Source organism: Stegostoma tigrinum, chromosome 2 (assembly GCF_030684315.1).
Source record: "Stegostoma tigrinum isolate sSteTig4 chromosome 2, sSteTig4.hap1, whole genome shotgun sequence".
Classification (NCBI taxonomy): domain Eukaryota; kingdom Metazoa; phylum Chordata; class Chondrichthyes; order Orectolobiformes; family Stegostomatidae; genus Stegostoma; species Stegostoma tigrinum.
The window spans coordinates 88,305,380-88,318,951 of NC_081355.1; the positions used below are offsets into that span (position 1 = coordinate 88,305,380).

Sequence of the window (13,572 nt, forward strand, 5' to 3'; positions counted from 1 at the left end):
TCTTTTCTCTCCATCTTCAGTCCACCTCCCCCTCTCTCCCTATTTATTCCAGTTCCCTCTCCCCATCCTCCTCTCTGATGAAGGGTCTAGGCCCGAAACGTCAGCTTTTGTGCTCCTGAGATGCTGCTTGGCCTGCTGTGTTCATCCAGCTCCACACTTTGTTATCATTTAACAATGACAGCTTTTATATCGTGTCAAATAACAGGAGCTGAGGTTTGTCCAAACTTTCTTTTTGAAATTTTGCCATTTAAAAATGACGTATTTTACCAGGGCAGCATAATATTTATGTATGATTGAATCCAATAATGTTGATAATATTCATAAAAACAATTCTATGTAAAAGATCATGAGGAATAAACAATATATCTGACAGCAGTTTAGAGTGAATAGGGATGCTTATTAGAATCCCATATTCATTGAATAATTTGTAACCTTTCAGAAAGGGCTGTAGATCATAAATATTTATATAGCTGTGAAATCTGATTGATTTAACTGTAAATCGATGCTTTACAATTAAAAATAATAATACAGCACATTTATTTAGTTTGAAATAAAATTTCATTTACCTGGATTTAAAAATGAAGAAGTAGATGAACGTACATTATCTCCCCTTGGTGGTATTTCTGTGGTAATGACAGGAAAAGCTGACATGGACAAGTCTTCAAGATTTAATGGTGAATGCACTGTAGGCATTTGCATAGTAACAGGACTTATAGATGAAGTAGCTGAGGACAAAACATCAGTGGCAATGTCTGTGATACTGGCAACACTTTTTCTACGGAATGAGGGAAGGGTCTCTCCATCAGTTAAATGTGATGCATAGTATCGACCAGTTTCTTCTTTTGGTAATGGTGCCCCTTCTGTGCCTTTGACAACCTGATCTCCATACACTCCAGTAAGTGTGTGTGCAATGGCTTCTTGAACATTTTCAGAGGCATTTTTCTGCACTACACTCTCTTCGCTAAGACCAAGCGATGGCTCAAAGATATCAGTGATAGTTGTAGCTACTTGGAGCGTACTTGTATCTTTGTCAATGGCAGAGTGAACTTTGCCATCTTTTCTGGTCATGTGTAAATAATGCTTGGTGTTTGTTACACTTACAGGAGTTTTATCTTTTGCATTAGAAGTGATGGATTGTGGTACATCACCTGGGGAGCGAATGACTGTCTGAAGAAGACTACCTTTGTTTCGGCTTTCTTTCTCATAGGCCAGATTCTTCTGACTTATTCTTGCATTTCCACTGGATGTGGTTGGTTGAAGTGTTCTTTCTCCAATGGATGTGGTGAATTCCATCCTTTCACTGTCTGTGGAATGCTGAAGTTGATCTAAGGATGTACTTACTCTGAACAGGAGCGAACTATCTACAGTTAGTAACGGTTCAGATGTGTGATCTGTACTGTAAGCAGTTGGTTGGAACATATTTATTTCGCTGGTTTCATCTATATGTACATTTCTTTCTGCATTCACTATTGCTCGTGATCCTGAATTGTGTGTAACTGGTGTACGTAGCTTAATCCCATCATTCACTCTGGATCTAAATGATTCTTTATCATTATTTACAAACAGGTTTGATTTTACATTGACATTTTCTGGTGGGTCTATGCTGGACACTGCTGCTTGTGAAAAGTCTTGTGTTTTGAATGTAATAGGCTCTACATGTGTGCTTGTACTGGATGCCCCTGGAAAATCTGTTACGTCCTGACTAGATGTAACCAGCTGCATTTTTTTGTCCACATTTTGTGGAAGAGCTATGCCATATATCTGCAGATGTTTCATCATCGTCTCATAAGTACTTTTTGTTCTTGAAAAGGTCGTTTCATCTCCAGTTAAGTCAATTTGATGGTTCTGTGTCTTTTCTGTAGGATATGAAATGCCTTCTACTTTAAGTGTGATAGGATGAAAATTATCATCATTAGTGCTCACCCCTGACAATGCAGTACTGTCCAATTTTGGCACAATATTTTGTGAAGCTGACGGATGCATAGTGGGTGCCAGCTGGTGGACTGAACTACCCCTAACAACATTTTCCAAAACTTTTTTCCCTTTTGTATTAACTGTGTCTAGTAGATCTACTTCCCCTTCTTTAAAATTTCCCTGAAATTGAAAGGGTAAATTTGATTTATCATTCTTCCCCATTTTCATAACAACCTTCTTCACATTCACCAATGAATGTGTACTGTTAATTGCATCAATATGTTCATTTTTCTCTTCCAAATATGCTGAAAAGGACTCTCCTAATATATTCAATGAGTTTCCATTGTGTGTTGAGATGGATTGACGATGTGAATCATTTGTGTCAATAATAGCCTCTTCCAAGGGTAGTCCTGGTGCTATAGTACTTGTGACAAGTGGAAATGTCTCAGTATTAAATGTATTTGTCACTGGCCTTCTTAACTTGTCATTAGCTTCTACTGAGACTGTTGTTACTGGTAATTCTTGAGATGAAAACTTTTGCCTTTCTGTCACCAAATGATTGTTTGGCTGCAGAGCTTCACTTGTAATCACATATTTAGCAGATTCAGGAGTCACTGTGGACCTATTAATCTCCATAGACTCTTGCTGATCTTCATAAACTGAAGAAGTATGTTTTAATGCTTGTTGAGAAAATTCTGTGGATGTCAGTTCACTCAAGCCACCTTGTTCACCTTCAAATAAGGATTTGTTATAATGTGTGAGTAACAACAAATTTGTTAATTCTGATTGAGTATTGTTTTGAAATTCATTTGAAATATCAAGACTTTCTTGATCTGTTTCTGTCACAGTAACTTTATTAAAGAGAGTTTGTTTAAGAGGTTGGTGCCTGATAGTTGTGATTTCATGTTGATAGGATGTATTCATGGACAGAACGCCTCTTCTATCAGGGCTACTTTTACGCCTAAGTGAAACTTGAGGGGTTTTAAAGTTGTTATATCCCAAATCGTCATCTCTTTTCGAGTTTTTGGGTTTATCGACAGTTACCTTCTGAAGTTGCAATCTCACTACGTTTATTTTAGAGGAAGTACCGATTGAACTGTTTGTCATTTCTGAATAGTATTCGGTCTCATTTGTCGAGTTGTTCATTACTTCAAACTTTGACCAATTTGCACATAATTGAGAAGCTGAAATAATTTTATCTCTTTGTTCCACTTGTGGCAAATATTTACTGTCTGAACTTCTAATAAAGCTCTCAGTTAAAAAGGGTTTCATCAATTCCTTAAAGTTGTTCTTTTCTGAACCATTGATTGATGAAGCTGTTGAGGTTTCCTCTAAAGTGACATTAGCTGATGGTAACGTTTCTGAGTCATGTAGGTCTTTAGTCTGTTTGTTATAAGAGCTTGGTATTACCACATTTGGGAAATGATTTGTTTTATTTTGAATCTGGGTCAGCTCTGCTTTAGCAATTTCTTGTTTCTTGGAAACATTATTCCAAGAAGAAGGCATTATTGATCCCAATAACAGATCCACTGATTTGTTGTCAGAAGTATCATCTTCCGAATGCAGTGACTTATTATAAGCAGAACAGTCATCACCAGGTTTATAGCAATACACATCCCATTTTTCCGAAAGGTTCTTCCTAACTCCGTATGAAATAATACCGACTCTATTTTGGCCACAATTCCAGTTTCTGTGTATCCTTGGATATACAACTTCTCCTGACAAAATCCAACCCGCTCTGCATTCTTCTAGTCCAGCAAGGTAGGCAGCGTAAAGCTGCTCCCTTGTTGCCATCACAGCACCAAAGTGCTGCTCACAAGCGAGTTTAGCAGCAGTGAAAGTAAGTGAATATCGAATCCTCTGATCATAATGAAAAACACCACTTAGACTCCCTAGAGAAAAGAAAATATACAGTTTTACAAGTGCTAGAGCTGAGAAAAATGTTCTACTTTGCCACATCTCTGGAGGTATTTACTGTCACCAGTTTCTCATGACTCTGTAATACAGTTAATTCTTGTCAAAGTCCTGGCTGTCTTGTAACATATGTTCCTGATTTTTAATGCTAGCTGTGGAGGAACCAAGAGAAAATTAAAAAGATGTGTACTAAATAGACATTGTTTGAAGAGTGGGCACACATTTACAAATCAAGATTCCTGCTTCTTTTTTTGTTTACAGTCAGCCTATTCAGAGATGTTATTGCACACCTGTAGAGTAGGTAGGACTTGAACACAGGTCTCCACAGCCTAGAAGCAAGGACACCACCACTGTGCCACAAGAGCCCTTCATTCCTGCCTGTTTTAAGCAGCTGTACTGATATAAAAGACATGTTAATGGTTTTGTTCCACGAGTAAACCACAGAGTAAAAAGTCACGAGTTGCAGTTAGAATGTTTTTGATGCAGTGTGAGATGGCAGCATTAATCATAGAATGTTCAATTTATATCAGGCAATGGTGACATTTTTTAGCATTTATTTCCCTATGGATTCCTTTGCTTTTCGAAAATAGAATTGTTGCCAGGCTCACGGATGTCTCGGAGTGGTTGCAGTAAATTCTCAAAGTGGGGGCATGAGCAGCTGGAGGTCATTGTACACGTTGGTACCAATGACATGGGTAGAAAAAGGGATGAGGTCCTGCATAGTGAAAATAGGGTGTTAGGCAGGAGGTTAAAAAGCAGGACCTCAAGGGTAGGAAACTCCGGATTACATGCCCTAAACTCCTATTCCTACGCTCACTTGCAGATGAGAGTAGGACTAGGAAGATAGGGCAGATGAATGCGTGGCTGAGGAGTTGGTGCAGGGGACAGGGATTCAGATTGCTGGCATCAATTCTGGGACAGAAGTTACCAGACCAAGAGTGACAGGATTACACCTGAATTGGAGGGGGTCCTATATCCTGGTGGGGAGGTTTGCTTAGGCCATTTGGGATTGTTAAACTGTTCTGGCACGGGGTTGAGACTCTAAGCAGCAGGAAGAAAAGAGAGAAGGTTGAGGTTGGTACAGAAGTTAAAGACAGCAAGTTAAATAGACAGACAATGAAGGAAGACTGATTAAATTAAACTGCATCCATTTCAATGCAAGTGGTCTGATAGGTAAGGCAAATGAACTCAGGGCAGGGATGGGAACATGGGATTGGGGTATCATAGCTATTACAGAAATATGGCTTAAGAAGGGAAAGGACTGGCAGCTCAATGTTGCAGGGTATAGATGTTATCGGAAAGATAGAAGGGAAGGCAAGACAGGAGGATGAGTGGTGTCTTTGATTAGGGAAAACATCATGGCACTACTTAGAGGGGATATTCCTAGGGGATCATCCAGTGAGGCTAAATGGATGGAACTAAGCAATAAGAAAAGGGTGATCACTTTGATGGGACAGTAATATAGCCCACCCCAACCACACACGCACAGCCCCCAGCAGTCCGCTGGAAACTGACAAGCAATATGCTGTGAGATTGCAGATAGATGTATGAATAATAGGGTTGTAATAGAAGGGGATTTTAAGTTTCCAAACATTGACTGCAAGTGCCGTAGTGTTCAAGGCTTGGAGTGGGACGAATTTGTTCAGCGTGTTCGAGAAAACTTTCTTGGTCAATATGTGGATGGCCCTACTAGGAAAGGGGCAAAGTTTGACCTCCATTTGGGAACTAAGGCAGGGGGCAAGTAACTTAGGTGATAGTGGGGGAGCACTTTAGGACCAGTGACCATAATTCTATTAATTTAAAAATAGTTATGGAAAAGGATAGGCCTGGTCCACAAGTTAAAGATCTAAACTGGGGCAAGGTCAGTTTTGAAGCTAGTAAACAGGAACTTTCAAAAGTTGACTGGGGAGGCTGTTTGCAGGTAAAGGAGTGGCTGGCAAGTTGGAGGCTACCAAAAGTGAGATAATGAGAGTTCAGGGACAGCATGTTCCTGTTCGTGTGAGGGGCAAGGTGGCAGGAGTAGGGAATGCTCAATGACTAGAGATTTTGAGGCTGTGGTCAAGAAAAAGGAGGCAAATGGCTGGTAGAAACAACTGGGATCAAGTGAATCCATTGAGGAATATAAGGGATGTAGAAGTACACTTAAAAGGGAAATCAGGAGGGCAAAAAGGAGACAAGAGTTATCTTTGGCAGATAAGGTTAAGGAGAATCCAAAGAATATTCTACAAGTATATTAAGTGAAAAAGAGTAACTAGGGAGAGAATAAGGCACCTTAATGATCAATCAGGCCATCTATGTGTGGAGCCACAGGATGCAAGAGGCCTGATGGGTAAGGTAGATGAAGTCAGGGCACAGGAGATGGGTAAGATCCTAAACAAATATTTTTGCATCAGTATTCACCATGGAGAAAGACTTGGAAGCTAGGGAACATGAGGAAATAAATAGTGAAGCCTTGAAAAGCGTCCACATTAAAGAAGAGGAGCTGCTAGAGGTTTTAAAACAGAAAAAAGCAGATAAATCCACAGGATCTGATCAAGTGTATCACAGGACTTTGTGGGAAGCCAGGGAAGAAATTGTGGGGCCCCTGGCAGAACTATTTTAGACAGCCATGGGTGAGGTGCTGGAAGAGTGGAGAGTGGCTAGTGTTGTGCCATTATTTAAGAGAGGCGGCAAAGAAATGCCAAGGAACTACAGACCGGTAAACATAGAACATAGAACATTACAGCACAGTACAGGCCCTTCGGCCCTCCATGTTGTGCCGACCTGTCATACTGATCTCAAGCCCAACTAACGTACACCAGTCCATGTACGTCCATATGCTTATCCAATGACAACTTAAATGTACCTAAAGTTGGCGAATCTACTACCGTTGCAGGCAAAGCGTTCCATTCCCTTACTACTCTCTGAGTAAAGAAACCACCTCTGACATCTGTCCTATATCTTTCACCCCTCAATTTAAAGCTATGCCCCCTCGTGCTCGCCGTCACCATCCTAGGAAAAAGGCTCTCCCTATCCACGCTATCTAACCCTCTGATTATTTTATATGTTTCAATTAAGTCACCTCTCAACCTTCTTCTCTCTAATGAAAACAGCCTCAAGTCCCTCAGCCTTTCCTCGTAAGACCTTCCCTCCATACCAGGCCACATCCTAGTAAATCTCCTCTGCACCCTTTCCAAAGCTTCCACATCCTTCTTATAATGCGGTGACCAGAACTGTACGCAATACTCCAAGTGCGGCCGCACCAGAGTTTTGTACAGCTGCAGTGTAACCTCTTGGTTCCGGAACTCGATCCCTCTATTAATGAAAGCTAAAACACTGTATGCCTTCTTAACAGCCCTGTCAACCTGGGTGGCAGTTTCAAGGATCTGTGTACATGGACACCGAGATCTCTCTGCTCATCTACACTGCCAAGAATCTTACCATTAGCCCAGTACTTTGCCTTCCGATTACTCCTGCCAAAGTGCATCACCTCACACTTGTCTGCATTAAACTCCATTTGCCACCTCTCAGCCCAGCTCTGCAGCTTATCTATGCCTCTCTGCAACCTACAGCATCCTTCGTCACTATCCACAACTCTACCAACCTTAGTGTCGTCTGCAAATTTACTAACCCTCCTTCCACGCCCTCATCCAGGTCATTTATAAAAATGACAAACAGCAGTGGACCCAACACCGACCCTTGCGGTACACCACTAGTAACTGCTCTCCAGGATGAACATTTCCCATGAACTACGACCCTCTGTCTTCTTTCAGCAAGCCAACTTCCGATCCAAACTGCTAGATCTCCCACAATTTCATTCCTCCGCATTTTGTACAATAGCCTACTGTGGAGAAACTTATCGAACGCCTTGATGAAATCCATATACACCACATCAACCGGTTTACTCTCATCTACCTGTTTGGTCACCTTCTCAAAGAACTCAATAAGGTTTGTGAGGCACGATTTTCCCTTCACAAAACTGTGCTGACTATCCCTAATCAATTTATTCTTTTCTAGATTATTATAAATCCTATCCCTTATAAACTTTTCCAACACTTTACTAACAACTGAGGTAAGGCTCACTGGTCTATAATTACCAGGGTTGTCTCTACTCCCCTTCTTGAACAGGGGAACCACATTTGCTATCCTCCAGTCGTCCTGTAGACAATGACGAGTTAAAGATCAATGCCAAAGGCTCGGCAATCTCCTCCCTGGCTTCCCAGAGGATCCAAGGATAAATCCCAACCGGCCCAGGGGACTTATCTATCTTCACCCTCTGTAGGATTTCTAATACCTCTTCCTTGTGAACCTCAATCCCACCTAGTCTAGTGGCCTGTATCTCAGTATTCTCCTCAACAACATTGTCGTTTTCTAGAGTGAATACTGTTGAAAAATATACATTTAGTGCTTCCCCTATCTCCTCTGACTCCACACACAACTTACCACTACTATCCTTGATTGGCCCTAATCTTACTCTTGTCATTCTTTTATTCCTTAAATACCTATAGAAAGCCTTAGTGTTTATCCTGATCCTATCCACCAACAACTTCTCATGTCTCCTCCTGGCTCTTCTGAGCTCTCTCTTTAGGTCTTTCCTGGCTACCTCGTAGCCCTCAAGCGCCCTAACTGAGCCTTCACATCTCATCCGAACATCAGCCTTCTTTTTGCTCTTGACCAGAGATTCTACCTCCTTCGTAAACCACGGCTTCCGCACTCTACAGCTTCCTCCCTGCCTGATAGGTGCATACTTATCTAGGACACACAGGAGCTTTTCCTTGAATAAGCTCCACATTTCTAATGTGCCCATCCCCTGCAGTTTCCTTCCCCATCCTATGCTCCCTAAATCTTGCCTAATCTCATCGTAATTGCCTTTCCCCCAGCTATAACTCTTGCCCAGTGATATACACCTATCCCTTTCCATCACTAAAATAAACATAACAGAATTATGATCACTATCACCAAAGTGCTCACCTATTTCCAAATCTAACACCTGGCCGGGCTCATTACCCAGTACCAAATCTAATGTGGCTTCGCCCCTTGTTGGCCTATCTACATACTGTGTCAGGAAGCCCTCCTGCACACACTGGACAAAAACTGACCCATCTATAGTACTTGAACTATAGTGTTCCCAGTCAATATTTGGAAAGTTGAAGTCCCCCAAGACAACTACCCTGTCTCTCTCACTCCTATCAAGAATCATCTTTGCTATCCTTTCCTCTAAATCTCTGGAACTATTCAGAGGCCTGTAGAAAACTCCCAACAGGGTGACCTCTCCTTTCCTGTTTCTAACCTCAGCCCATACTACCTCAGTTGACGAGTCCTCAAACATCCTTTCTGCAACTGTAACACTGTCCTTGACCAACAATGCCACACGTCCCCCCCTTTTACCATCTTCTCTGTTCTTACTGAAACATCTAAATCCCGGAACCTGCAACAACCATTCCTGTCCCTGCTCTATCCATGTCTCCGAAATGGCCACAACATCGAAGTCCCAGGTACTAACCCATGCTGCAAGTTCACCCACCTTATTCCGGATGCTCCTGGCATTGAAGTAGACACACTTCAAACCAACTTCTTGCTTGCCGGTGCCATCTTGCGTCCCTGAAACTTTATTTCGGACCGCCCTACTCTCAACCTTTTCTATACTCAAACTACAATTTTGGTTCCCATCCCCCTGCTGAATTAGTTTAAACCCACCCGAATAGCCTTAGCAAATTTCCCCCCCAGGATATCGGTACCCCTCTGGTTCAGGTGAAGACCATCTTGCTTGTAGAAGTCCCACCTACCCCAGAAAGAGCCCCAATTATCCAAGAATCCAAAACCAACCCTCCTGCACCATCCCTGTAGCCACGTGTTCAACTCCTCTCTCTCCCTATTCCTTGCCTCTCTAGCACGTGGCACAGGCAACAAACCAGAGACAACAACTCTGTTCGTCCTAGCTCTCAGCTTCCATCCTAGCTCCCTGAATTTCTGACGTCAGTAGTGGATAAGCTGTTGAAGGGGATTCTGACAGACAGGATCTTTGTGAATGGAAAATCATGTCTCACAATGTTGATTGAGTTACAGAAGAGGTGACCAAGAAGATAAATGAAGGCAGAGCGATAGACTTTGTCTACGTGGACTTTAGCAAGGCCTCCGAAAAGGTTCTGCATGGTAGGCTGATACGTAAGGTTCATTCACATGTAACCCAGGGAGAGCTAGCCAATTGAATATAAAATTGGCATGACTGTCAGAGGCGAAGGGTGGTGGAAGGGGGTTATTGTTCAGGCTAGAGGCCTGTGACAAACCAGGGCAGGACTTAAGTTCTGAGGAAGGGTCACTGGACCTGAAACGTTAACTCTGATTTTTTCTTCACAGGTGCTGCCAGACTTGCTGTGTTTTGCCAGCAACTTTGTTTCTGAGCAGGGCAGGACTGACACAGTTACTGGTATACGGGAAATACTGTTGGACAAGCAGACCTAGGAGTGCAAGTACATAGTTCCTCAAAAGTGAAATCACTGGTAGAAAGGATGGTGAAGAAGGCATTTGGAATACTTGCTGTCATTGGTCAGAGCATTGTGTACAGGATGACAAGGTGTGAAGCTGGATGAACACAGCAGGCCAAGCAGCATCAGAGGAGCAGGAAGGCTGATATTTCGGGCCTAGACTCTTCTTCAGAAATGGGGGAGGTTCTGAAACAAATAGGGAGAGAGGGGGAGGTGGGCAGAAGATGGATAGAGGAGAAGATAGGTGGAGAGGAGACAGACAGGTTAAAGAGGCCTTTTATACAGGCCTACAGGAGTTGGGATATCATGTTATGGCTGTACAAGACATTGGTAAAGCCACATTTAGAAAACTGCGTACAATTCTGGTCACCTCACTATAGAAAAGATGCTATTTAACTGAAAAGGGTGCAAAAAAGATTTACAGAAATGTTACAAAGCCTGGAGGGCTTAAGTTATTAGGAAAGGCTGGATAGGCTGGGACATTTTTGCCCGGACTATAGGTGGCTGAGGGGTGACCTTACGGACGTTTATGAAATCATGAGAGGCATAGATAAAGTGAATAACCAAGGTCTTTTCCCCAGGCTAAGAGAATCCAAAGCTAGAGTGTATAGGTTTAACATTTTGAGTCCAGTCCAAGTTAGAACTATTCTGATGAAGAGTCACCGGACTCAAAACATTAACTCTGTTTCTTCCCGCAGATGCTGCCAGATGTGCTGAATTTCACCAGCAATTTCTGTTTTTGGTTCAGATCTCCAGCATCCACAGTTTTATATTAATCATGCAGCCAGACTCAACTTAAGGAATGAACCTGGCAGTACACTGAAGTTAACACAGAGAATGCTGTAAAATTTAGCAGGTCAGGTCTGACAGCATCTGTGGAGACAGTATACCTTTCTCTCCCCACAGAAGCTGCCAGACGGGTTGAGTTCCTCCAACATTCTCAGTTTGGTTTCAGATTTTCTGTACACTACTACAGTGAAGATAAATGTCATGTAACTTGGTCTCCTGCATGTCAGGGTCTCTTCAGTATTTTGTTGCAACTTACTGTCACAGAAAAACAGAAAGTACTATACAACAAGGCAAACACAGCAATATACCTGTCTCCTTGGATGGCTGTCAGTTAAATACAAAGTAGGAATCCTTTAGAGGTATTCAGGTGATGTCACCTGTTCCAACAGCAGTTCACTACTCAAAATGACTGAACCCCTGGACAGAATTACAGCATTGTGAAAACACAGTTTCTGTTTTGAAAAGACATTGTAAATCTTAGCTCTTTTCCAGCAATGTCTTATGTTTCTGTGAACTAGCTTGCGACTTGACTATTCTTTCTACATTAAAGGAATAAGAAAACGCAAGCTATTGATAATGATTAAAGGTTGTCTCAATTCTAGGCTGTGATTGTGGTGTTAGCGGTAAACAGTTGGAGCTACAGTACTTAGAATCTAGAATTCAGTCAGAAAGTAATGGCACTCAGAAATCTCAGGTTTTTTCTAAAAAAGTATCATTGCAGGTATTTTTTTTATTTGACGTATTTATGTATTGTACTTTTACGAAGAGCTAGGCCGAAATGACCCTGAATATCACAGGCTATAATTCTTTTCCGTTTCACAGCAGCTTATTTTGTCATTAAAAACACGATCCCTCACTTATTATCCATAAATCAAAGGAATTTCTAGAACAAATGTCAGATTTTATGATGTCGTTTAAGATCTATTTATAAATTAAGAACTTTTAGTCTTAATTTTCGGAATTGCAGTCTTTCTAATTTAAATTAATTAACGTTTGTGATTTGCCATTTTTGGTAACAATGCTCTCATGCACGCTGGAGGGGAAATGTAGCTTGCAAAAGAAGTCATTTCCATCTGAGAAAATCTCGCTTATCCAGAAAACTGCGGACGTGAGGTCAAACTACTTACTCTTCAGGTAGAAAGCACAGTTCGGTCCCAGCGAGGAAGCACAGCAAATGACCAGCAGCAGCACCAGGACGGCCGGATTAAAGAACATTTCTGGTGAAGAAAAACAATTTCAATAACGACCGGGTGGGTACAAGTGTGTAGAACGTGGCTACATCAAAAGTAATTCGTTTTGTCCGTGTCGTGTGCCAATGCATTTTATTTCAGGAATGTCAAGGAGCAAACATAGAATCCTGAAGCAGCACTGACCTGAACAACTCCTCTCTCAAAGGTAGCTCTCGGAAGAAACGATCGCTCAGTGCACAGCTCTGACTGATTGTGCTCAGACACAGTGGTGCTCCAGTTCAGGAAGGAAGGGGCAGTTTGAAGAATCCGCTGTTCCCTCAGGATCATCACCCTGGGATGAACCCGGAACGGACTGTGGGGGTGTATGAGATGAATTCTGAGAGCAGGAAACAGCTCGCAACTTCCACTGACATTCATTCGCTGCGCTGATTCAAATATGACCCAGGGGAGTGAGGAGAGAGAACAGATTAAACTATCCCTGTCGCCAACATTAGGGCAGTTACCCTTGAAAAAAAAACTCCTTTTCTTCTGAATTTTAGTTGCTTATTTAAAAAAAAAGAACTGATTGAGAAACTATGGACACTTCCTGTCAATCGCAGTTTCCTGTCAACTCTAACTGAGGAAAAATTTCTAATCCTAATGTAATTTGAAGCAAAAATTCCAAACTTATCGCCGCTTCCTCAACATGTTCTGATAGTAAACAGGGCTTTGTTTTACACACTGTTAACTAGTTTAAGAAGCTTCATCAAGAACCCTAGAATAACATTTTAAAGATGATAAAAGCAGAAAGTGCTGGAGAAACTTAGCAGGTCCGGCAGCATCTGTGGGGAGACAGCACAGTCAATGTTTCAGGTCCAGTCAACTTTCTTCGGAACTGAAGTTGTAGCTCTAAAGAAGGCTCACTGGACGAAATATCAACACTGCTTTCTCTCCACACGTGCTGCCAGACCTGCTGTGTTTCTCAAGCAATTTCTGTGTTTTCATTCAGATTTCCAGCAACCCCAGTTCCTTGTTCTGATTTAAAGATTATAGTGGATTATGCGACCAAAGCTTCTGGCCAATTTATTAATTCCACAGTTGGCTCTGCCAGAAGTAAATGTAAAGTCAACATACGGCTGCTCTCACATTAGAGAGAGGCAACTAATGGCGATTCAACTCAATGGTCACTACAGGTCAGGCAAAGGAGAGGCTGAGACTGAAAGATATTCAAGTAACCTCGGCGAGTGTGGTGATTAGAACGGGTGTTGTTAGGCATTAACTCAACTTAGGAAGCTAACCATCCAGCCGAATGAGCTAAGAAC

General features: G+C 42.0%; 1 protein-coding gene across 3 annotated transcripts in view; it reads right to left on the minus strand.

Annotated features, from left to right (window-relative positions):
• LOC125466462 (uncharacterized) overlaps positions 1-12,608 on the minus strand; it is a 43,338-nt gene extending 30,730 nt beyond the window's left edge. For all 3 annotated transcript variants that reach the window (XM_048561001.2, XM_048560993.2, XM_048561003.2), the window contains exons 1-3: positions 12,455-12,608; positions 12,209-12,298; positions 567-3,806 (exon numbers count right to left, since the gene is read on the minus strand). In XM_048561001.2, coding sequence (XP_048416958.1) covers positions 567-3,806; positions 12,209-12,296 — 3,328 coding nt within the window. In that variant the 5' untranslated portion in view covers positions 12,297-12,298; positions 12,455-12,608. The remainder of the gene's footprint in view (positions 1-566; positions 3,807-12,208; positions 12,299-12,454) is intronic.
• Positions 12,609-13,572: the final 964 nt, after the last annotated feature.